Below are 24097 nucleotides of genomic sequence, written 5' to 3'. Positions count from 1 at the left end.
AGGGTTCCCTGGGGCCCAGGAAGGCAAAAAAAATGGAGCACAGAGGGAGGGGGCACAGCACCCCCCAAAACACCCCCCCTGCGTGCCCCTTTTGGCCTCCTGGGCCTCAGGGAAGCCTCCTGGGTGAAGCAGTAAGACAGTGAGGGGGATCCTGGCATAGCTGATCATCGGAACAGCTGATCGTCGGGCGGGGGAAGAAATACCTTAAGAAGTGATTGGGTGGGGGAGAATGCAGTAAGCAATGTTGGGCATGCGCGATAAGGACTGACTGGGCAGGGAAGGGAAGCGTGGGCGGAGAGGCGCGGGGCCAGCCAGGGGCACGATTTGCCGGTTCTCCGAACTACGCAGAATTATAACAACCAGATCTATAGAACCAGTCTGAACCAGTAGAATCCCATCCCTATGCGCAGTCATCTGGTTGTTAGCGCTCTCTCTGAGGACTTCCCTTTGAGCAGTTCAGCACTGAGGGCACAGATAAACCGCAATGACTCTCAGAGAGAGTGCTAATGATCAGATGACTGCAAGGAATATCAATCCTTCCATTCCCCACCATCCAGTCAGAGCTGAAGAAGCTCTGGCAACCCTGAGATATTGGAACACTGCTATCAAGTCACCCCTAGTCCTTCTTTTCTCTAGACCGGGGGTTTCCAATCTTTTGGACCTCAGGGACCACCAAACTCATAATTTTAAATCCCGCGGACCAGAGACCCTGGGAAAATCCCCCAAAAAGGTCTACAGGAAAACCCCATTTTCCTACCAATCGATCATTCTTTATTTGGGATCGCAGGATACCGTCTCCAGCTCCGTTCTGAGGAGGAGAGAGAGAGAGAGAGACTTTTGGCTTCCTGCAAGGAAAGCAGAAGATGCAGCAGAAGTCTTTCTTTCTCTCCCCCAAACTCCAGCAGAAATGAATCTTTGTGAGACTTGTCACGCTGACGCAGCCTCTTGGAGCAGGATGCCTTGCAGGGTCCCAAAGACTCAATTCTTGTGGAGTTTGAGGGAAAGAAAAAAAGACTTTTGCTGCTTTCCTTGCGTGCAGCCAAAAGCAGAAGAAGAAAGAAGCGGAAAGAAGCAGGCGAGGAGCGTGGGGCAAGTGGGGAAAGTTGTCGTCCCCCCCGCCCTTTCTCCCTCCCCTCACTACCTCATGTTGTTTGCAATGCAAGCGACACAAGCCTTGGGTTCCCGTGGGCCATGTGGGCGGCGCAGTCTTGTGTTCCCGCGCAGCCTGGATTAATTGCTTTGGGGGGAATGCTTTGGGGGTGACACTTCTCTGCGGACCACCAAAATTTTCTCACGGGCCATCAGTGGTCCCCAGCCCGCTGGTTGGCAACTAGTGCTCTAGACTTTTCTCTAGACTAACCTTACCCAATTCCTGCAACCATTCTTCCTACATTTTAGTCACAAGAAACAAAGGAGCTTCTTTTTCCTTTCATTCTTGTCTTTCTTGATCTCCAATGTGTCATTTACATCCAACTTTCCTGCACTCTCCATTTCTCAACAAGTCTCTCTTTCGCTCCAGATATAATTAACATCTGTTTGCATTCATCAACACAGCTGGGTTAAGCCTCTGCTTGGCATTCAAGCTACACTATCGGCATTTATCTTTTGGAATTGCTTCGACGACTGAATTACTCATGTTTCTTTAATGCTCTGCACGCTCTCAGGAGACCATTCCCTAGCAAGAGACTCCCGCTGAGTTCAGATTTCCACCGAAAAGGATCTCATTATCACAAGGGAAAAGAATTGGTTTGCCTGCAGTTTCATTCCCCACTGCCCTTAGGTGAGTCTCTAGGGTAGAATTCAGTTCGTAATCCAGAAGAAAATGGCTCTTGGCCAGCCTCTGCCAATTTGGGGTTCCTCTGTAGGGCTGGACTCCAGGCTGGGCTCAGGGGTGGGATTCAAATTTTTAACAACCGGTTCTGTGGGCGTGGCTTAGGTGGTGGGTGTGGCTTGCTGATCATGTGACTGGGTGGACATGGCTTGGTGGTCATGTGACTTACTGGGTGTGGCCAACTTAACATCACTCACATTGAGGCACGCATCTCCTCGCCTGGCCTCTCATGACTGTGGGGATGCTGCAACAGTCGTAAGTGTGAAAAATGGTCATAAGTCACTTTCTTCAGTGCCATTGTAACTTTGAATGGTCACTCCACACAAGCAAAGTACCAGCAAAGGAGGGGGAAAAAACTCCAGAGACGTTCCTGAGACAGGAAGTCTTGTCTTGCCAAGAATGTAATAAGGGTGAACGAAGAGGCAGTTTCTGTAAGCAACACCAGAATGTTTCCTTCCTGCCTTCCTTACAGGATTAGGCCAGTAATTTCTTCTAACAACGGGTTCTCCGAACTGCTTAGAATGTTAACAACCAGTTCTAGCGAATAGGTGCGAACTGGTAGAATCCCACCCCTGGCTGGGCTGCTGGGGGTTCGCAGAGGTTCGGGATGCTGCTAAGATTTTGTGCAGTCCAGAGACCCCCCAAATCCCACTCCTGGCTGGCCCCGCCCACCCCTCCGCTCCCCTCCTAGGAGTCCTCGTGCAGCTCGTTTTGGATGCAGCTAAGTGCAGGGCTCACACGGAGGCTCAGGGAGGGCGAAAAACGGGCCTCCTGGAAGTTTGGGAAGGCCGGAAATGGGCCCATTTCCAGTTTTTAGAGAGCCTCCGGAGCCCGGGCAAGGCCATTTTCACCCTCCCAGGGGCTTGAGGAATGGAACAGAAGTGGTATGCAGCCGGTTCTGACCAGTTCTGGAGAAACGGTAGCGGAAATTTTGAGTAGTTCGGAGAACTGGTAAATCCCACCTCTGACTGGCCCCGCCCCCATCTATTCTCCGCCTCCCATTGAGTCTCAGCTGATTGGCTGGCTCCTCTTTGGTTGCCCTGCACAGGAGAACGGAGCTGGAAAGCAGGTTAGTGGGATGGGGAGGGAAGGGGGATTTTGCAGTCTCCTTCCCCTGCCACGTCTACCAAGCCACGCCACACCCACAGAACCGGTAGTAAAAAAAATTTGAATCCCACCACTGCTCTGGAACCCAGGGAGGGGAAAAACGCCCCCCCGCCCCGTGGTGCTGGAGGCCAACTAGGCCACACCCACCATGGCCACGCCCACCCAACAACTGGGCCTGTTGCTAAAATTTTTGAAGCTATATGGACTACAACATCCATCACTTCCCTGTTGTCTGGGGATGATGAAAGTTGTAGTTCCCTCTGAAAGGATGGCATTCTTTAAGGTATTCTAATCGACAATTCCATTTGGACTGTCAGTCTCCTGTCAGGATAGTTTTACTGTATTTTTAAATTGGTCTTTTGTCACAGGATATTTTTTCTGCTGAAGAAAAAGATTTAAAATAAATAAGCACACACATCTAATGTTTGATTAATTGAGGGGAGGAAAATCTTTGGATTTCAGAAAAGGAGGTTTTAAAGCAACCAATTTCCTCAATTACAGGTAGCTCTTGACTTACAGCCATTCCTTTAGCGACCATTCGAAGTTACCACAGGGACTGAAAAAAGGGGACTTATGACCATGTTTCACACTTATGACTGTTGCAGCACATGATCGAAATTCAAGCGCTGCGAACCTGGCTCATAATGATGATGGTCACAGTGTCCAAGATCATGTGATCACCTTTTGCGACCTTCTGACAAGTGAAGTCAATGGGGAAACCAGCTTCACTTAACAATCGTATTACTAATTTGACAATTGCAGGGATTCACCTAACCATTTGTGCAAAGAAAGGTCGTAAAACGGGGCAAACCTCCTTAATAATTGTCTTGCTTAGCAGCAGAAATGTTGGGCTCAATTCCAGTCATAAGCCAAGGACTAACTGCAGTCCTTTGCCACAGGATATTTTTCTGCAAAAGAAAATGATTTCAATTTTTTTAAAAAATAATAATACACCTATCCAATGTCTGGTTAACAAAAGAGGGTGGCACCTTTGGACCACAGAAAAAAGAGGTTTTTAAAAACAAGTCAATTTCCTAAATTATACGGGTCATCCGCCACGTTCTGGCATCGGTTCTTCTTTCACCACAGGAAAGTTTGGTGGGAGGGGGGGCGGGAAGAGACCGTGGTTAAGGAACAAATGATGATGCCCTTTTAAGTTGAGCTAAACAGGCTGGGATACACCAGCTGAACCTGCCAAGGAGTTTGGGGGTCACCTGGCTGAAGTGGGTGGCGTAGGAACCCAGCGAGAGCATGTGGCTGGACGCCGATCCATAATGGAGGCGAGAGTCCACCAGGCCGCCAAGGGGGGGCTGCTTCCCAGGGATGCTGTTGTAGTAATTGTGTCCTGAGGAGTCTTCCTCTTCACCCCAACAATCGTCCACTCCCATTGTCCTGATCAGAAAGACAAGTGGGGGAAAAGGCCAAGGCTATATAAACTGAATGAATTAAATGAATCTATCAATCAAATAAATAAACAATCACCAGAAACAAGGGACAACGAATGTCACATATTTCAGAAACATAGACATCTATAATGTGTGTGTGTGTGTGTGTGTGTGTGTGTGTGAGAGAGAGAGAGAGAGAGAGAGAGAGAGAGAGAGAGAGAGAGTGAGGGGGAGTCTGTGTGTGAAAGAGCCGTGTGCCTGTGTGTGAGTCTGTATGTGTGTGAAAGTCTGTGTGTGAGAGAATTCGTGTATGACAGCATGTGTGTTTGTGAGAGAATGTGTGAGTGAGAGAGAGACTCTCTGCATGTGCGTGTGTGAGTGTGAGCATGTGTGCATGTTTGTGGGAGAGTCTGTGTTTGTGAGAGTCTATGTGTGTCTGAGAATGTGAGCATGTGTGTGTTTGTGACAGTCATATGTGAGGGAGAATCTGTGTGCGTGTATGTATGGCAGATTCTGTGCATGTGTGCGTGTGTGTGTGTGACAGAGAGAGAGAGTGAGTTTGTGTGTTTTTGACAGACTGCATGTGTCCTTGTGTATGTGTGTGTATGAGAATATGTATGTGTGTGTGTGTATGTGTGTGTGAGAGAGAGAGAGAGTCTATATGTGTGTGTGTAAAAAAATCAAAGTGCGTGTGACAATTGCATGATCAAAACTCCAACACATTTTTACATGGTGTGTGTAAAATTGCGGCAGGGGCTTCAATATCATTTCTTGTTACTAAAAGTTGGCTCTCCCTTCTCCTGGTCCAGCTCCTCCCACACTACATCTAATTGGCTCCTCAGTTAGGGGGGAGGGGCTGGCCTAGTGTCAGCCAATGAGCTTTGGTGGCTGAAGGAGGATTAGATCCTGGATCTCTCCCAAACCCTAATCCACCCTTTCCCCACCACAGCTGATTGGCTGTTGGACTGAAAGGGAGGGACTGCCCCACATTCAGCCAATGAGCTTTTATGGTTAAGGAGTACTAGATTGAGGGACTCCCTTCTCTTAGTCCAGCATCTTCCTCATTACACCTGATTGGGTCTTGGGCTAAGGAGGAGGAACTGGCCCAAAGTCAGCCAATGAGCTTCTGTGGCTGAGGATGACTACAATATAAGTCTCCCCGTTCCTAGTGCAGCCACTTCCTCACTATATCTGATTGGCTCTTGGGCTGAAAGGGAGGAACTGGCTCCCATTCAGCCAATGAGCTTCTGTAGCTAAGAGGTGGGAGGGGCTAGAATCCAAATTTCCCTCTCCTTAATCCAGGCCCTTCTCCACTAGATTATATTTGATTGGATCTTGGAATAAGAGGGAGGGACTGGCTCAGAATCAGCCAATCATCTGACTGGGGAGGAGGGGGCAATCTAGAACTTGCAAGTCTAAATGTAGAGATCTCTGCAGCATGCCCGATCCTCAACGCGTGGGGAAACTGAGGCTATAATCCCATACCTCTCCTGGGGTGCTACAGTTTGGGGAGGGCTGTGCAGGTACTGCTTAAAGCGGAGCTCAAAGGCCTGCCCGACGGTGTTGATGATGCTCTGCGCCAGTCCGTCGCAGCATTCCAAGATGTGGCAGGCTGCCAAAAAGAAAGAGAAGATCCGCAAACCAGAAATTAAACGTATTTTTCACACACGCACCCCAAAAGAAGATACACAACAAAGACACAAACAGACACACCACAAGACACAAATAGCAGCGGGAGATGCAGCCACAGAAGCAGGCAATGCAACCTTAGACTGTGTTAACTGAGCCAATAGGGCCTGTCAATGGGCGACATTGGCAGAACTCTGAAAATAAGACATACCTGGAGAAGCGAAAGTGAAAGTGAAACCAAAAGTGAAAGTGAAAGTGAAAAGAAGGGGAATAAAAGAATAAAACTTTAAGGTTTTCACCTGGATAACATTCACATTCTTTTCCCTGGTTCTTTCATGGCCGCCACTTGCTGGCATATCATACAGGTAGTTTCCTCGTTTAACGAATGTTTTTTTTAGCAAGCATTCAAAGTTACGACGGACCTCTAAAAATGGTCCTTACGATTGGATTTCAAAGTTCCGATGGCCACACCCTCTGTCACAGTAACGGGATTGCAATTTGGGCTCTTGGCAACTGGCTTGCGTTTATGGCTGCCTGCGGCGTCCTGCTGTCATGTGATTGGGATTCTTGAAAGGTTTGGGTAGTATCTAATCTTTACTTCTAGTTGCCATAAAAAAAAATGCCTACTAGGTGTTGTGGCTCCGATTCCCGAGCCTGTGCTGTTAGAGGAAGAGGACTTGGAAGATGAGGAGGAGGAACTGGGAATGCCTTCCTCCCCAGGACCTTCCTCTCTGGCAATGCCTTCCTCCCTGATGATGCCTCAGGTTTCATCAGACAACCGAGAGGAACAGCCTGAGATTAATCAGGAGGAAGGCATATCAGAGCAGCCCCTGACAGGGAGTCAAGAGGAAGAATGTTGGCTTGATCCTAGGCTGCGTCGTAGGGAGAAACGTGAGCAGCAACATAGGAGGCGTGGGAGGATCAGAGAGTGAGCTGAGTCATTGAGCCACACCCCACAGGGGATAAAAGTGGGTGTGTTGTCGGCTGGAACTTTGTACGGCAGGGGTCCCCAACCACCGGTCCGCGGAACAAGTCCTACCGGGCCGCTGGTTGCTGGGCGCCGCCATCTTTTTATGAAAAAGTGCTTCCGGTGAGCTTTTCTGGGTAAAAGCTCACCGGAAGCACTTTTCATCAAAAAAGATGGCGGCGCCAGCGCTTCCAGTGAGCTTTTCCGGGTAGAAAGCTCACCGGGCTTTTTCATCAAAAAAGATGGCGGCGCTCAGCTGATGCCGGTACCGAGCATGGCGCCCAGCTGATGCCGGTACCGGGCGCGGCATAAAGGTTGGGGATCACTGTTGTACGGGACAAAGTTTGATCTTACTTCAGGTTTTCTTTGGGAATGATTTTTGTGGTCTGCCTTGTAATTTTCTGTAAGTAGCTTTTTACTTGTTATCAGTTCGGACTTGGCAGGCAGAGGTGTTGGAATGCCAAAGATATTATCAGTTCCAAAGAATTAACTCTGTGAAGTCCGAGCCAGCTTGCCTGCCTGTGTTTGTGTGAGTTTGTATTCTTTCATCTTTTGGGAAAGAAGAAAGGTGAGACAGAACAACTAGGTATAATGGGTTTAATGACTAGGGTAGGGGTTGGCAACCTTAAACACTCAAAGAGCCATGTGGACCTGTTTCCCATAGAAAATAAAACACTGGGAGTCACAAAACCCTTTCCATGCCTGACTATTTCCTGAGCTGCCACAAAACAGCATTTATAGTTGAATTAAAGAGTGTATTTTCTCCTAAAACTTTTCTTTTCTTGGATTTATCCATGGTTGGCCTACTGGGGGTTGAAAGCTCAATAAATTGCATGCTGGTGGGTGTCGCACATTGGCAATTGCGATGCATATTTTGAGAGACAGGGAGCCGTAGCAGAGAGGTATGAAAGAGCCACATGCAGCTCCAGGGCCGTGGATTGCTGACCCCTGGACTAGTGGAATTGTTTAATGACCACCACAAAAAGGTAATAAAATTAGGTGCAGTCACGCGGTGTCCTGCTTAATGACTGTCACCACTTACTGTCTATGGAGATTCTCAGTCATGGTTGTCCCAAAGGTGCTTTTTCAAGAGGCAACTGGACTTTCTTGGTTTTTATGAAGTGAACTTCATAAAGTTCATTCTATTAAATTAAATTAATTAAAGTTCATCCAATTAACCAGTGGAATGTCTTGCCTTCAGGCATTTTGGATGCTTCATCACTGGAGGTTTTAAAGAAGAGGCTGGATGTCTGAAATGGTAGTGTCTCCTGCTTGAGCAAGGGGCAGGACTAGATGACCTCCAAGGTCCCTTTCAGCTCTATTCTGATTAACGCATGGCACAACACAGGAGAACAAACCCATCCGGACAAGATTCAGCAGTCCATCTGCATTTAAGACACAAAGGCCACTCTTGTGAAGACAACAAAGTCCTCATTTTGGACAGAAAGGACCGCTGGTTTGAAAGAGGGGTCAAAGAGGCCATCTATACCAAAATTGATCAGCCCTCTCTCAACAGAAAGGGAGGGATACGACATCATCTATCTCCAGTCAACAACAGAGTCCTTTCTGCAGTTCCAAGAAGGCTCCACGCCCATTTGCATCGCTCGTGACCCTGAGGACACAGATAAACCTCCAGGTGGCCTCAACGACCCGCTAAAAGGATGCAAATAACCAGCTGTCTGCAAGGAGTATCAATCCTTCCATTCCCCATGATCCAGTTAGAGCTGAAGAAGCTTCTGTCAGCGCTCCAGAAAACCTCCATTCCAATCAGTAGCTCCGAGACAAGCATAATCTCAAAGGTACCTTTATTAGAATAGCACCTGGCACATCTGTGGAATCTCGAAACTAAAAGTTTCCCGGACGTCCCACAATGTCCCAAACTACAATCCGTCCCCTTTTTAACCATCATCACATCGCATGGACCGATCACGATCCATCCCAGTGTAAGATCCTTATTCCATCCTGCGCCACACTTAATAACCTTAATATTCTTGGATGAGAAGCGAAACGTCTTCAGAGAAAAAAACAAGAATGACTTTTTGGGGGGGGGACTACCACCGTTTTGGGACTGCAACCATAATTCTGGGCTCAATTATGATCATACATTTAGGATTATCTGTACACACTACAACCAACCCATGCATTCCTATACGTTCTTACATCCCCATAGCACCTCCAAGATCTAAAAGATCTTGCCATGTTCACCGTCAACAACAACAACAACAACAACGACTAACACAATGAACAGCAGGCTTTGATCAATCAGAACTTTCACTTACATCTTTTTCAGTAAGATTGGAAAAAGGTGTAAATGAGAAAAATTAGCTAAGGGTCAAGACAACATCCGCTCAATTTAAGCACTTTTCATCTAAGCAGAACGAAAGCTCGGTTTTACCCAGACATCATCGCACTCTTATCAAGGGAGCATCTTTGTATGGCAACATTTTTATTTATTTATTATTTATTATTTATTTATTATTTATTATTTATTTATTTATTTATTTATTTATTTATTTATTTATTTATTTATTTATTATTATTTAATTTAGATACCGCCCATCTCTCGTTCCTCCAGGTTGGCGTTACTGACACCCTGATAGCCTCTGTACAGCTTAAAATCATACTGTTGGAAGTTAAAACCCACCCCTCTCCTTGGAAAATGAAATATTTTAGGAAATATTAAAAAGGCAGAATATTTCCCCCAAAAAGAGTAGAAACTCAGAAACAGAAACTCACCTCAGAAGCAGAAATTCACCTCAGAAGCAGCAGCTCATTCCCCACCTTTGTTAATGGGTGGGCCATTAAGTCCTGGACCAGAGTATTCTACATAACAAAGCCCTCTACCCATCTCACCACCTGGCCTGGGAAAATTGCATGAGCCAGCACTCAGGTGAAGCCATGGGGTCCAGACAAAGCCTACAAAGTTAGCTAAGACCCCGCCCTTGGGAGTCTGACAGCCAATGGGATACAATTCTGACACAGGAACAGGAAGCACTAAGATGGGGCTCAACAGAGGGTATATAAGGGTCTCAGCATCTCAGCCCTCCCTTCTTTTCCTTCACCCAACATCTTGAAGCATGTGATCGTCCTTTTCACTTTGGAGCTCCAAGCCATGTGGTCAGGGGTGGGATTCTACCAGTTCGCCCCTATTCTCTAGAACCGGTTGTTAACATTCTAAGCAGTTCGGAGAACCGGTTGTTAGAAGAAATTACTGGCCTAATCCTGTAAGGAAGGCAGGAAGGAAACATTCTGGTGTTGCTTACAGAAACTGCCTCTCCGTTAACCCTTATTACGTTCTTGGCAGGACTAGACCTCCTGTCTCAGGAACTTCTCTGGAGTCTTCTTTCCCTCTTTTGCTGGTACTTTGCTTGTGTGGAGGGACCATTCAAAGTTACAATGGCACTGAAAAAAGTGACTTATGACCGTTTTTCACACTTACGACTGTTGCAGCATCCCCACAGTCATGAGAGGCCAGGCGAGGATATGCGTGCCTCGATGTGAGTGATATTGTGTTGGCCACACCCAGCCAATAACATGACCACCAAGCCATGCCCACCACCTAAGCCACGCCCACAGAACCGGTTGTTAAACATTTTGAATCCCACCCCTGCATGTGGTCCTGTCCACCATTAAACCATCTTTCCATACAGCCTCCATGTTTCCATTGTCTTTTTCCCCACCTGGAACTGAACTCATAAATCAGATATTTCTTCCAACAGTACATTTTTAAAAGGCTGCAGTGCAGAGATGGATTTATGATCTGTCAAGGGGTAAATCTTCCAGCATCTTGATAGCGTAAGGAGCAAAGGAGAAGGAGGCTCCGGGAGAGCAGCTTGCCTAAGGCAGCTAGCCAAGAGAGAGCAGAGCTGAAGAGCTGATAGCTCACCCCCCTGGGCGCCGTCTGTCAGCCCTTATATAACAACCCTCACCCTGCAAGCTAAGATGCAGGCCGAAAGTTAGCTGTCTCTTGAGGGAGATGTATTGTTGTCATCGTGCAATTCCTACAGGTTTTGACATTTTCAAATGGTGCTGTTTGTTGCAAATCTTAAAAGAGGTATATAGCATGCCTTTAACAGGTCTTTGACGTTTTTTTTTTTAAAAAAAGAAAGAAATCACAAAACAGAAATGGTTTACAATTCTTTTATACACACACGCATCCACACACACAAAATCAGAATAATTCAGTTGGAAGGGGACCTTGGAGGTCTTCTAGTCCAACCCCCTGCTCAAACAGGAGACCTATAGTACCGCTCCAGACATGTGACTGTCCAGACTCTTCTTAAAAGCCTCCAGTGTTGGAGCACCCACAACTTCTGAAACCAAGTTGTTCTACCGATTCATTGTTCTTCCCATCAGGAAATTTCTCCTTAATTCTAGGTTGCTTTTCTCTGTGATTAATTTCCATCCGTGCTTTATGGAATAAGTTGATCCCCTCTTTTTGGTGGCAGCCCCTTAGATAGTGGAACACTGCTATCTAGTGCTTTTTTGCTCCCAATGTGGATATGTGTATAGATCTAGGAACAGGCACTTGCGTGGGATGTGTGTGTGTGTGTGTGTGTGTAGGCCAGCTGCTTCGCTACGAAACTATGTGGTCAGGCTTAATTTTGGGGGAGGAAAATAAAGGGGGGGAAATTCTGCCTCTGCCTACCATCATCCATCGGTATTCATCTGGCTAGTGTCCTGTCAGTGTGTGAAAGAGTTGAGGGCTGTTTGGAAACTGAAGCAGTATTTGCTGTGTGAGCAAGAAGGCGGCAGCAAGGAGCCTGGGCGTGGCTTAGCTCAACTGTTCTCTACTAAAGCTGCTTGCTGCTGTGAAAGTAAAACTGAAACTCCTCTGATTTCTTTTCAGGTGGGGAGGGGGCGTAGAACTCCTTAGCATCAGAGCATGTTAATAATAATAATATAGGAAATACTAATGCTCTGATGGTCATTTCGAAAAATCCTTTCTTAGTGAGCACCTAGAAGCCAAGAGGAACACACGTGCCAAATGTCAAGTTTGTAGGCTTTACGGTTCTGGAGATTTTGTGATGATGCGTGAGTGCTATTTCACTTTTATATATATTATCCTGTGGCCCCAGGTCATGCAGCCATCATAAAAACATGCTGTTTGCCAAGTGCCAAATGCCCAAATTTTGATCACTTGATCAAAAAGGGATGCTACAATAGTTGTAACTGCGAGGACCGATTGTAAGTCATTCTTTTTTCAGGGCAGAGTTGCTAAATGAATGGTTGTAAGTCGAAGACTATATCACAAAATACATGGATATGGGTATGGATATGGATGTATCAACCTATAAAAAAAATTGCTGACACCTGGAGTTATGCATTGGTTCGTACAGGCAGATAAAAAAACATAGCATAATTTTTAAATAACATCTTCGGCAAGCTTCTGTAAGACGCCATTGCTACAGCTTTTTAAAAGCTGCATGCTATTTCTCTAATCACACTCACCTCGCTGGTTGATGGGATCCTTGGCAACATAAGCGACGTAATCGGTTGTATCCTGGATGGAAATGTAATTCAGAAAAAAAGAGAGTTAACTTTGTGCCTGGTCTGCTGAGGCTAAGAAGCAGGACTTATATTTGGGAGAAATTAAGAGCAATTAAGAGCGATACAGTTAGCCTGAATAAGTTATGGCCATGTTAGATAGAATTCTTTATAGATAGACTACTTTATTGGCCAAGTGTGATTGGACACACAAGGAATTTGTCTTGGTGCAAATGCTCTCAGTGTACATAAAAGAAAAGATACATTTGTCAAGAATCATAAGGTACAACACAATAATAGTCGTAGAGTACAATAAGCAATAAAATCATACTAGGAAACAGTCATAAGCTTTCCACAACCTCCAAATATGATGGACTGCAATTCCCATAATCCCTTGCCAAGGGATTGAGTTTGGTTTGTTTGTTTTTTAACTTATTGTTAGAATACAGAGCTGGGCCAAGGATGGGAAAGGTATCAGCACTGCACCAGTTTAGCTGAATAAGAGGAATTTTTTTATTTATGGTGGATGGAGGTGACTTCTCTGCTGAGCAGCAGAATTCCTCCTGACCCCATTTCTAGGTTTGTTTTTAAACTTCACGTTTACCTTCCATGGTCAGGAAAATATATATATAGTGAGAGTGGATCAGTTGTGAATAGATTGGACAGGAGGGATTTAAAGGAAGTTGGGAAAGCCCCTGGGGGAGATGTGGTAAGGGCAAGTTCCCCACCCTGGGTGGGTGAGGGGGTTGGACTAGATGACCTCTAGGGACCCCTTCCAGCCTTTTCATTCTAGGATTCCATAAAAGAATATATTAGCCAAGGTTATGGTTTATTAACCTTGCTTAGTATGCTGTGGGAATGCATCCGCTAGATTTTTTCATTGATTTGGTTAAAAGTAGACTGGAATAATGTCCCTCAATCCTTCATTATAGTGTTTCTCAAGGTTGGCAGCTTGAAAACTTGGGGACTTCAGCTCCCAGAATTCCCTAGCCTGCTGGCTGGGGGATTCTGGGAGTTGAAGTCCACAGGCCTTCCAGCCCACAAGATTGAGAAACACTGCTCCATGATCCCAAATTGGATAATGTATACAATGAGGGATGTCCATAAGGTTGGGGGCAAAAAAGTCAAGATGGCTGCTCTGATTGTGGCCATCTTGATTTTTTGGCCTATATCTGCCAAGGTTCTCTCATGACAACTATACGGAGCCTTTCTTTTCTTCCTTTGTTTAAATCTTGATATATTTTCTCCTTTATTCAGATGTTCTCTGACAGACTCAGGAGCAAAACCTTAAGATTCAGCCCCATTTCTCTACTTTCTTCTGACTGCATTCTGTACCTGAGTCTCCTTTTCCTTCAATGATTTTTGTCTGTTGAAGCTCAGTAGGCATGATTGTGTGAGGAATTCCCTAAAATACCAAATAAACTTTGGGGGTCATGTTTTATCCAAGGATGTCCAAAGCAGCAGGGTTAAAAAAGACAAAAGACTGACAAAAGTAATTTTTTTATTTTTATTTTTATTTTGTGTATTTTATATTCTTTCTAGCTTTTATTGTTTTTTTAAAAGTAAAAGCTTAAAAGCTCACAAAGCTTTTACTATTTTTATTCTACTCTGCCTATCTACAATAATAAAAATTTGATCTGATTATACCTGTATGATTGAAGCCCCACCCCTTTTAAAAGGGGTGGAGCTTCAATCCCACAAGGCAGAGTTGAGCTGCCATTTTGACTTCTTTGACCTCCCTTGGGTTTGGCCTTGATTTGAACAGGTTGGTTTTACTAACTGAATGAAAAGGGCTGATCCCATTTTGACCTTGGTGATAACATGGGGGAAGGGAATATATTTATTTTAATGGGAAGATGTCAAAATTCAAACCAAGTAATTGGGGAGGGCTCAAAAATGGTGGCTATGATGATACAATCATGTCCTACTTTTGCTTGCATCATGCATGCACAACACATGTAAAAAGGACATGTCATGTCTGCAAGAAGCCATCTTGATTTTTTTAACTCCTCCTTCTACTACATCAAGGTTTCCCAACCTTGCCCACTTTAAGACAGCTGGACTTCAACTCCCAGAATTCTCAACAATGGCTTCTCTGGCTGTGGAATTCTGGGATTTGAGATTTATACCTCTGGAAGTGAATAGAGTTAGGAAGCACCACCCTATATGGACATTCCTGTACACCAGGGGTCTTCAAACTTGACAGCTTTAAGACTTGTGGATTTCAACTCCCAGAATTCCTCCCCCAGTCATGTTACTCAGGAACTCTGGGAGTTGAAGTCCTCAAGTCTTAAACTTGCCAAGTTTGAAGACCCTTGCTGCACACAAATCCGTGGAAAGCTGTAACATCAACGCCGCTTGGCATTCTGGGAAAATAAAATGGCAGTCGACAACAGCTCAGGAGTGCCAAAAAAACAAGCTTTAGAGAAAAGGGAGAAATGGATAAAATGGATGTAATGTAACGAGGCAGCTTGACAGGATGGCAGTGAATGGGTTCGTAAAAAAATGTGGTGTACAATCCTTCTCTGTCATTTTTAAATGTAAAATAAATAACACCCCAGTTTGACCCAAATATTGCAAAGAGTCAATCCTTCCTTTTTTTTGTTTAATCTTTGCCCAGATCTGCAGGTAAAGGTAGTCCTCAAGTTATGATTACAATTGAGCCCAAAATTTATGTTGCTAAGTGAAACATTTGTTAAGTGAGTTTGTCCCATTTTATGACTTTTCTTGCCACATTTGTTATGTGAATCACTGCAGCCATTAAATGAGTAAGTGTTGTGGTTCGCCGGCAGCAGGTGCGGATGGCTGAAGTCTCAGAGAACGAGGACTCAGGTGAGGGGCCTGCTGTGATGCAGGGATGGGGCCAGGACCATCAGGGAGTAGAATGCTGCCTTTGGAGATTGTGGAGGCTGGCAGCAGTGAGGAAGAGGACCCCGAGGAGCCTGTGCCCAGTGCACCTGTGCACAGGGCTTCTCGAAGGAAAGAGCAGCTGCAACAGCACGGGTGACTCGGGAATAAGGCTGCAAGGTAATGGCCCCTCCCTTAAGAGATAAAAGCCAGCTGAGAAACCGGAGTTCTTTGCAGGAAGCAAAGAAATTTTTGCACTCAAGCCTTGTGGACGTTCGGAATATCTTGGTTGGTGTTTGGAGACTCTTTGTGTTTGAAATATTTCTTAGTAACTTTATCTGGTATTCTTGGCAGCCTTGCACAACCTTGGCAAGGCTTGTTCTTATCCGAGACAATTAGTTTGAAACAGCCTTTTAACCTTGAAGGAACGGAATGCGTAAAGAATCATTAAAAGGTTTTGCTATTACCTCTGTTTCGTGTTTGTTTCCTTGCAACAAGGTTTGGGTCAGAACAGTAATTACGACTGTTGTTAAGTAAATCTGGTTTCCCCATTGACTTTGCTTGTCAGAAGGTCACAAAAGGGGATCACATGACCTCGATACACTGCGACCATCGTAAATGTGAGTCAGTTGTCAAGCATCCGAATGTAAATCACGTGACTTGGGGATGCTATAACGGTCATAAGTGTGAAAAATGGTCATAAGCCACTTTATTCAGTGCTGTTGTAACCTTAAAGGGTCACTAAGTGAATTGTTTTAAGTCAAAGACTACCTGCATTTCAGCCTGGGTATGTTAAAGACTCCTGAACTCAGCTTTCAGCAATCTGAGCACTCTCCAGATAAGTGGACTTCAGCTCCCAGAATGCATTGTAACAGCCCAGATAGCCAGGCTATTACAATGCATTCTGGGGGTTAAAATCCATATATCTTAAAGTGGTCTGCTTTGAAAAACACTGTTTTCCAGTGCTGTTCTTGGCAGCTTTGCAGAAGTGGTTTCCACTGTTTTCTCTCGTCTCAGATTTCCTGGTGGTCTCTTTTCCAGTGCTAATCAGAGCCAACCCTTCATAGCTTGCAATCTCAGACAAAAACTTCCAGAAGTATGACCTGCAGGGCTCCCAGCCAGTATGACTTGTATGGCTGGGAGTTCTTTCCTGAGGTTGCAATCTATGAAGGGGTTGGCCCTGATGAATACTGGAAAAGAGACCACCAGGAAATCTTAGATGAGAGAAAACAGTGGTGAACCATATCTGTAAAGCTGCCAAGATCTACACTGGATTAGAGGAGTCTAAATTAAAACAGTATTTTTTGAAAGTAGGCTATTTTAAGACCTATAGACGTCGACACCCCCAGAATTCTAGCTGGGGAATTCTGGGAGTTGAAGTCCAAGCGTCTTAAAGTGGCTAAGGTTGACAAACCTTAGTCTAAATCTTTTTAACTTGACCTCAGTTCTTTCATACTTGGTATAATTCAGGCCTGTGACCTCTCAGATTTGACTGCCTTTCTAAGTCCCACAGCTTGGACCGCAACAGCACAACTCCACAACCATCTTCCTCACCTGACATATTGTCATAGATCCATCAAAGATCTTGGTTACACTCTCTGGCTTATTTTAAAACTGTGCTTCAATGATTGGCATTTTGTCAAGGGAAGCAGAGACCAAATCCTGGCCTAATTTACCAGTGTTTTACAGGTTGCATTCATGCCACACACACTTCCCAAATTGCCATGCTCTGAGGTCTCCCACTTCAGATTACAGATTACAGATAATCAGAGTTGGAAGGGACCTTGTAGGTCATCTAGTCCAACCCCCCGCCCGAGCAGGAAGACCCTACACCATTTCTGACAAATGGCAGTCCAATCTCTTCTTGAAAGTCTCAAGTGATGATGCTCCCACAACTTCCGAGAGCAACTTCTGTTCCATGGGTTGATTGTTCTCACTGTCAGAAAGTTTCTCCTTGTTTCCAGGTTAAATCTCTCCTTGTTCAGTTTCCATCCGTTATTCCTTGTCTGGCCTTCGGGTGTTTTAGAAAACAGCTTGACCCCCTCCTCCTCTCTGTGGCAGCCCCTCAAATATTGGAAGACTGCTATCATGTCTCCCCTGGTCCTTCTCTTTACTAGACTAGCCAAGCCCAGTTCCTGCAACCGTTCATTGTATGTTTCAGCCTCCAGTCCCCTAATCATCCTGGTTGCTCTTCTCTGTACTTTTTCTAGAGCCTCAACATCTTTTTTATAATGTGGTGACCAAAACTGGATGCAGTACTCTAGGTGTTGTCTTACTAAGGCTTTATAGAGTGATATACTTCCCTTGATCTTGGCTGTATCCCTCTGTTAATACAATTTAGGATTGCATTAGCTTTTTTGGCGGCGGCTGCACAATGCTTACTCATATTTAGGTGGTTGTCCACTAAGACTCCAAGATCCCTCTCACAGTTACTGCTATTGAGCCTGGTATTGAGTTACTACTATTGAGTTACTGCTATTGAGCCTTCACAGATCCATAAGCTTAAATGTTACAAAGTTTCCTACTTGTACAAGGGGTTGGACTAGAAGACCTCCAAGGTCCCTTCCAACTCTGTTATTCTGTCCCAACAAGTTAGATTTCTCCCTCTATGTTGCCTCACAAAAATGAGCTAACCAAGATGAAATACTAATGGTTGTGAGAATGCAGCCGCTGGGCTATTAACTCATCTTGGCTAAACGGGGCATGTGGATCTGACTAGCATTTAGCAAGGCACCACAGCTGCTTCCTGGCCTCTACGCAGGCTGAGAGCCTGGAACAAAAAAAAAATCCAGCTCATTAATTGTTAAATTGCCTTTGTTCATTTCCTGCAAGGCAGAATCTCTCGCTCGCTTTTTCTGTGACATTTACACAGCCCAGACAAACACTTTGAAATTTTGACACCTGAGCAAGCGGCAAGCTTTTCTCTAGCCTGGAAACAGGCCTTTTGTTATCCCCCCACCCCCATGTGTGTGTGTGTGTGTGCAGATGTATCTGTGATTCTATTACACACACACACACACACACACACACACACACACACACACACACAAGCGTACATCATTTTTTACCTTCATGCCTCTGTCTGCAATTCATCCCCATCTAAGGGAACATTTTAGCAGAGCCGTCTTTATAAAATACTGTAAAATCGTGCATCCAGTGTTGGTCACCACACTATAAAAAGATGTTGAGAGTCTAGAAAAAGTACAGAGAAGAGCAACCAGGATGATGAGGGATCTCTGGAGGCTAAAACATACGATGAACGGTTGCAGGAACTGGGCCTGGCTAGTCTAGTGAAGAAAAAGACCAGGGGGGACATGATAGCAGTCTTCCAATATTTGAGGGGCTGCCACAGACAAGATGGGGGTCAAGCTGTTTTCTAAAGCACCTGAAGGCCAGACAAGGAATAATGGATGGAAACTGATCAAGGAGAGATTCAACCTGGAAATAAGGAGAAATTTTCTGACCGTGAAAGCAATCAACCAAAGGAACAGAAGTTGCCCTCGGAAGTTGTGGGAGCTTCACCACTTGAGACTTTCAAGAAGAGATTGGATTGCCATCTGTCAGAAATGGTATGCAGGGTTCTCCTGCTTGGGTGGGGGTTTTGGACTAGATGACCTATAAGGTCCCTTCCAACTCAGTTAATCTGTAAACACCATACAGGTAATCCTCGTCTTAACAACAGTTCAATTAGTGACCGTTCAAAGTTCCAATGGCACTGAAAAATGTGACGTATGACCGCTTGTCACACCGATGACCATTGCTGTATCCCCCATGGACAGAGGATCAAAATTTGGATACTTGTCAACTGGTTCATATTTACGACATTTGTAGCACCCCAGGGTCAGGCCATCCCCTTTTGCGACCTTCTGACAAGCAAAGTCAATGGGGAAGCTTAACGACCGTGTTAGTAGCTTAACAACTGCAGTGATTCACTTAACATCTGTGGCAAGAAAGGTCGTAAAGCAGGGCAAAGCTCTGTCATGCCCCTCTTGGAGTCTGACTCCGAGGGAGAGGTGGAACAGCTGACAGGGAATGGGAGTGTGGCTCCGGTGGTTGTGGAGGAAACTGGGGAAGGGCGCAGGCCGGATGAGCATTCAGAGGAAGACCCCGGCCCATCCCCTCTTCATCCTAGGGCATGCAGGGAGGAGTGGATAAGGGATAAATGTGAGTGGCATGATCTACGGGGGAGGAAGGGGCCCTGATCCCCTTCATGGGCTGCAGCTAGGAGGACTGGTTAAAAGGACAAACTGCGCATGGCAAAGGTGCTGGAAGCAAAGCGTGCATTCTTGTCGGAGCTTATCTGTGTTTTGGCTTCCTCCCAACTGTGGTTGCTGCGTTATCTGGTAGAAGTCTGCAATTAATCATCCTTGCCTGCCGTAGTAATTCCTTCAGTGTGGTTTGTGTTGGGTTTTTTTAATTTCGAATTAACTTTACTTTGGGTGCAGACTGCATTTATTCCCTCCATAAACTGTTTTCTTTAAGAGTTTGATATCCTGCAGAGGATAGTTGGACATTGGGGCCAAGTTGGAGGCATTAAAGAGACTTTCTTCTATTTTTGTGACTTGGTTATTTTTGTGTCATGCCCCGGGTCATCACAAGCTCACTTAACAACTGTCCCGCTCACCAACTTAAATTTTGGGCTCTATTATGGCCGTAAGTTGAAGACTACCTGTACCAAGGAATACCACATCATTGTCATCATAATTATTACCATCACCATTATTATTTCAAAAGACGTTATTGTCAGGTTCTGCAGCAGCAGAATTACAGGGAGTCCTTGGCTTGAGACCACAATTGGGCTGGGGACTCGTTCTTTAGTGAATTATACCCCATTATTTGCCACGGTCTTTAAGTGAGTCATGCGATTGCCAAGCAAGTCCAGCTTCCCGGATTTGACTTTGCTTGTTGACAACCAGCTGGGAAGTCATATATAGCAACCCAGTGACCCTGGGTGCTGTATTTGTGTTAGGAATGTAAGTCACCTAACAGTGATTTGGGTTGGAGATATATAAACCAGGATAGACATTTTAGTACTATGTCTTTAAGAGAATGCAAAAACTGCAATTGGGTGTGGTTCGGCAAATGGCCATAAGATGGAGCCAGAAACCTGGGTTGTTTTAGTCTCAGAAGTCTCAGTGAAGTGAGTGAGTCTCTGTTTCCTTCTGTTGGAAAGAGTTGCTGTTCCTCCATTTTTCCCTATTGACTGTTATTCTTGGATTTGATGTAAGTCTGTTACTGAACTGTTTTTTGATACTGGACTTTGATATTGGAATTATCCCTGGACTGAACACTTGACTGCTTTAAATGTGAATGACTTGGACTGCTTGTTTGGACCGTGCTTAAACGTTTATTGAAAGTAAAAACCTACATTAACCGTACAGTGCATCTGTGTGCTGTGTGTGTATTATTCAAACACTTCTCTCACTACGTCTCCCTTGTATGCGCTCATTCTCCTAACGGGGAATTACCTCAACAATTTGTCTTAAACAAAGCATCGTTGTAACTTTGGACGATCATTTAATTAATGGTTGCAATGCAAGCGGAGGATTACCTATAGTATCATCTTTAATTAAGAGAGTGCTGATCGTTGATTTTAAGTTAAGGCTGCTATTTCTCAAAAAAAACTCTATGGATTGCGTGTGCCTTGTGTTTAGCTGGAAAGCCATTGTTTTGTTGCTGTTGAAAATGTTGTTGTTGCTGAGCATATTTTCTTAGTTAAATAAGCAGGAGAGATGAAGAGCCTCTTTACTATGAGGATTAAGGTTCAAGTGATCAAGTCGAGTCTTCTCTTTTTCACCCATTTACTTCCTGCCCTTTCCCTTTCCCTTTTCTTTCCTTCCCTTCTCTTCTTCCATTCCTTTCCTTTCCCTTTCCTTTCCCTCCCTTCCCTTTCCTTTTTCTTCCCTTCCCTTTCCTGTCCTCTCCCTTTTGTCTATTTACTTTCTTCCCTTCCCTTCCCCTTCCCTTCTTCATCCATTTATTTCCTTTCCTCTCCTTTCCTTTCCTTTCCTTTCCTTTCCTTTCCTTTTCCCCTTCTTTTCCTTTCCTCTCCTTCTTTTTCATCCATGTACTTCCTTTTTTCCCTTCCCTTTCCTATCTATTTCCTTCCCTTCCTTTCTTTTTTAGCCATTTATTTCCTTCCCCTTTCCTTCCCCTTCTCTTTCTCCTTGCCTTCATTGTTGCATTTTAGACATGATTTTAATCATCTTTTCTTGCAGCAGTGGAGTTTGGAAAAAAAAAAATCTCCTGCTTGCCAAGGTCATATTATTATCTGCTGCTTTGAAAATGTCAGCTTTGTTAGATTCTGAGATAAATGACCTGAGGAAAGAGCATAGCTCAGTAACACAACAATGACTGCCACGTAGGTATCACCTCTCCACAAAATGTCTCATTCATCATTATTTAACGACCCCATAATCCCTTGCGGGGTGGAGTTTAGGCAACTGAATGGAGCTAGAAGAATGTTTTTTTAATAGCCAGATGCCCTTACGGTCACCAATGTGGAGTTTTGTTCAGGAGATATATTCTCGTTGTGCCCAGAGAGAGAAATATTTGCCTCTACCTAGGATCAAACTCACAGCCTCCCGATTGTGAGGCGAGAACTCCACCTCTAGGTTACTGCACCACTCTCACACAATGCCTCATTACCCTGTGAAAATCATGGCCTTAAGACTGGGATTGTGGTGCCTCAGTGGCTAAGATGCTGAGCTTGTCAATCAGAAAGGTTCGGCAGTTCGGCGGTTCGAATCCCTAGCACCGCGTAACGCGGTGACGGAGTGAGCTCCCGTTCCTTGTCCCAGCTTCTGCTAACCTAGCAGTTCGAAAGCACGTAAATAACGCAAATAGAAAAATAGGGACCATTTTGGTGGGAAGGGAACAGCGTTCCATGCGCCTTTGGCATTTAGTCATGCCAACCACATGACCACGGAGACGTCTTCGGACAGCGCTGGCTCTTCGGCTTTGAAACAGAGATGAGCAGCGCCCCCTAGAGCCGGAAACAACCACTAGCACGTATGTGCAAGGGGTAGCTTTACCTAAGACCGGGAATGGCCCCCCAACTGAGATGGCTATTAAAGAGGACTAGACAACCAGTTGCCTCCTGAAAAAGCATCTTTGCTACAATACCTTCAATATTATTAAACAAAAACCACATCTGCCTATCCCATGTACTTGGGAAAGATTCAATAGGTTGACAAAACGGCCAGATCCAGTCTGAACATCTGGCTGACGGTGCAACCGACCATAAATAACACAATAATAAGAATCCTGCATTTCTTTCCCATGCATCTAAGCTCCCTCCCATGCACAGGACGCATATGTTCAGTGTTCCCCTTACCGTGTCACCCCCCGAGGCGAAGGAGATGGATTGCATGTGGTGATTCGCGATGATCTACAATGGAAACAGACAGACAGATAGAGATGGAAGGGAAGGTATGGTCAGCTTTGTGAGGAAGAAGGGAAAAAGGCCAATAAAAAGGCTTGGGCATTGCTCAGCAATTGGCCGGATCATATTGTTCAAACCACAGGAGTCTGCAAACTTGGCAACTTGAAAACTTGTGGATTTCGACTCCCAGGATTCCGCAACATTGGCTGGGATCGCCCATGCGGCCAGTTGAAAAACATCAGGTGTTTGCTACACTGGCAGTCCTTGATTTACGACTACAATTGGAACCAGAAAATTCACTGTTAAACAATGCAGTTATGAAATGAAGTAACCCCATGACTGCATCCAACATTGCAACCTTTTTTCCAGCAGTCATTAAGCGAGACATATATATGTCCATATATATGGGAAAGACGCGAATAGTGATCACATGATCCCAGGACACTACAACTGTCATGAATGCAAGCTCATGGCCAAGCACTCAATATTCACAATTCAATACCACGGGGATATTGCAACAGATGTAAGTCCAAGGACCAATTGTAAGTCAACGCTGTCGTAACTTCAAATGATTGCTAAATGAATGGTCGTATGGCGAAGACTGCCTGTAAATTGATTTTACAGCTGGGCAGTGCTTTCTGATCTTACCCATTCAAGAAAGGATCTCTAATTGATCTCTAATGGATTGGGATCACCTATTTCAGTGATGGCAAACCTTTTTGTTGTGGTGTGCGAAAAGCGGCACCCACAATGCAATGCTCCCCGCCCCCCTATCTGCATTGCACATGCGCACGCCTCTCAGTTGATTTTCAGCCTGTTTGAGGCCATTTTCGCCCTCCCGGAGGCTCGAGGGAAACTTCTGCAGCCTCAGGAGGCCTCAGGAGGCCGAAAAACAGACCCGTTTTGGCACTTCCAGTATTTCCCTCGAGAAAATGGCCTCAAACAGGCCAAAAATCAGCCGGGAGGCGCATGCATGCGCAGTGCAGGTAAGTTTGGCTGGGGCTCGCATGCCCGCGCAAATGGTTCTGCATACCGCCTGTGGCACACGTTCCATAGATTCGGCATCATGGACCTATATGGTCATTCCAAGGATCTCACTCTAAATTGGCAACATACGCTTATGTTTTATGTTTTGGTAGGTTCTGTCAAACGTCGGCAAAATCAGGAGATTCAGGTAGTTCAAATGAGTATAAAGATTTATTACACCTTAAGATCTCTACAAGAATCTGACCAACTAACAGTCAAGGGAAATGAGCGGGAGATAAGAAAGTCATTCACAGTGGTCTGGATTAAGATCTCTTAATGCAGGGACTCGTGACTTATGACACGTTTGTCCTTTCCATCAGATTCAGCCTGATCATCTCCTACACGATTCCTAATCTCAGCAAAAGGTGTTTTGAAGTGGAGGTTGTCAGATTTGCCTTCTTCCAACACATACCTGAGGGGGAGGAGTCAGATGG

At 45.1% G+C, this 24097-nt stretch overlaps 1 protein-coding gene across 1 annotated transcript in view; it reads right to left on the bottom strand.

Moving 5' to 3' along the window:
- The window catches only part of SHC2 (SHC adaptor protein 2), a 57412-nt gene that overhangs the window by 17595 nt on the left and 15720 nt on the right, over positions 1 to 24097 (bottom strand). Inside the window, exons 5-8 of the mRNA XM_087952752.1 lie at positions 22590 to 22643; positions 12371 to 12422; positions 5809 to 5935; positions 4153 to 4330 (exon numbers count right to left, since the gene is read on the bottom strand). Coding sequence (XP_087808878.1) covers positions 4153 to 4330; positions 5809 to 5935; positions 12371 to 12422; positions 22590 to 22643 — 411 coding nt within the window. The remainder of the gene's footprint in view (positions 1 to 4152; positions 4331 to 5808; positions 5936 to 12370; positions 12423 to 22589; positions 22644 to 24097) is intronic.

This window comes from Notechis scutatus, chromosome 1 (genome assembly GCF_049901735.1).
Source record: "Notechis scutatus isolate UNSWTSFEM ecotype Mainland chromosome 1, rNotScu1.2, whole genome shotgun sequence".
NCBI classification, from domain to species: Eukaryota; Metazoa; Chordata; class Lepidosauria; order Squamata; family Elapidae; genus Notechis; species Notechis scutatus.
The sequence above is the reverse complement of the archived record's forward strand: the minus strand, read 5'-3'. Positions and strand labels throughout refer to the sequence as shown.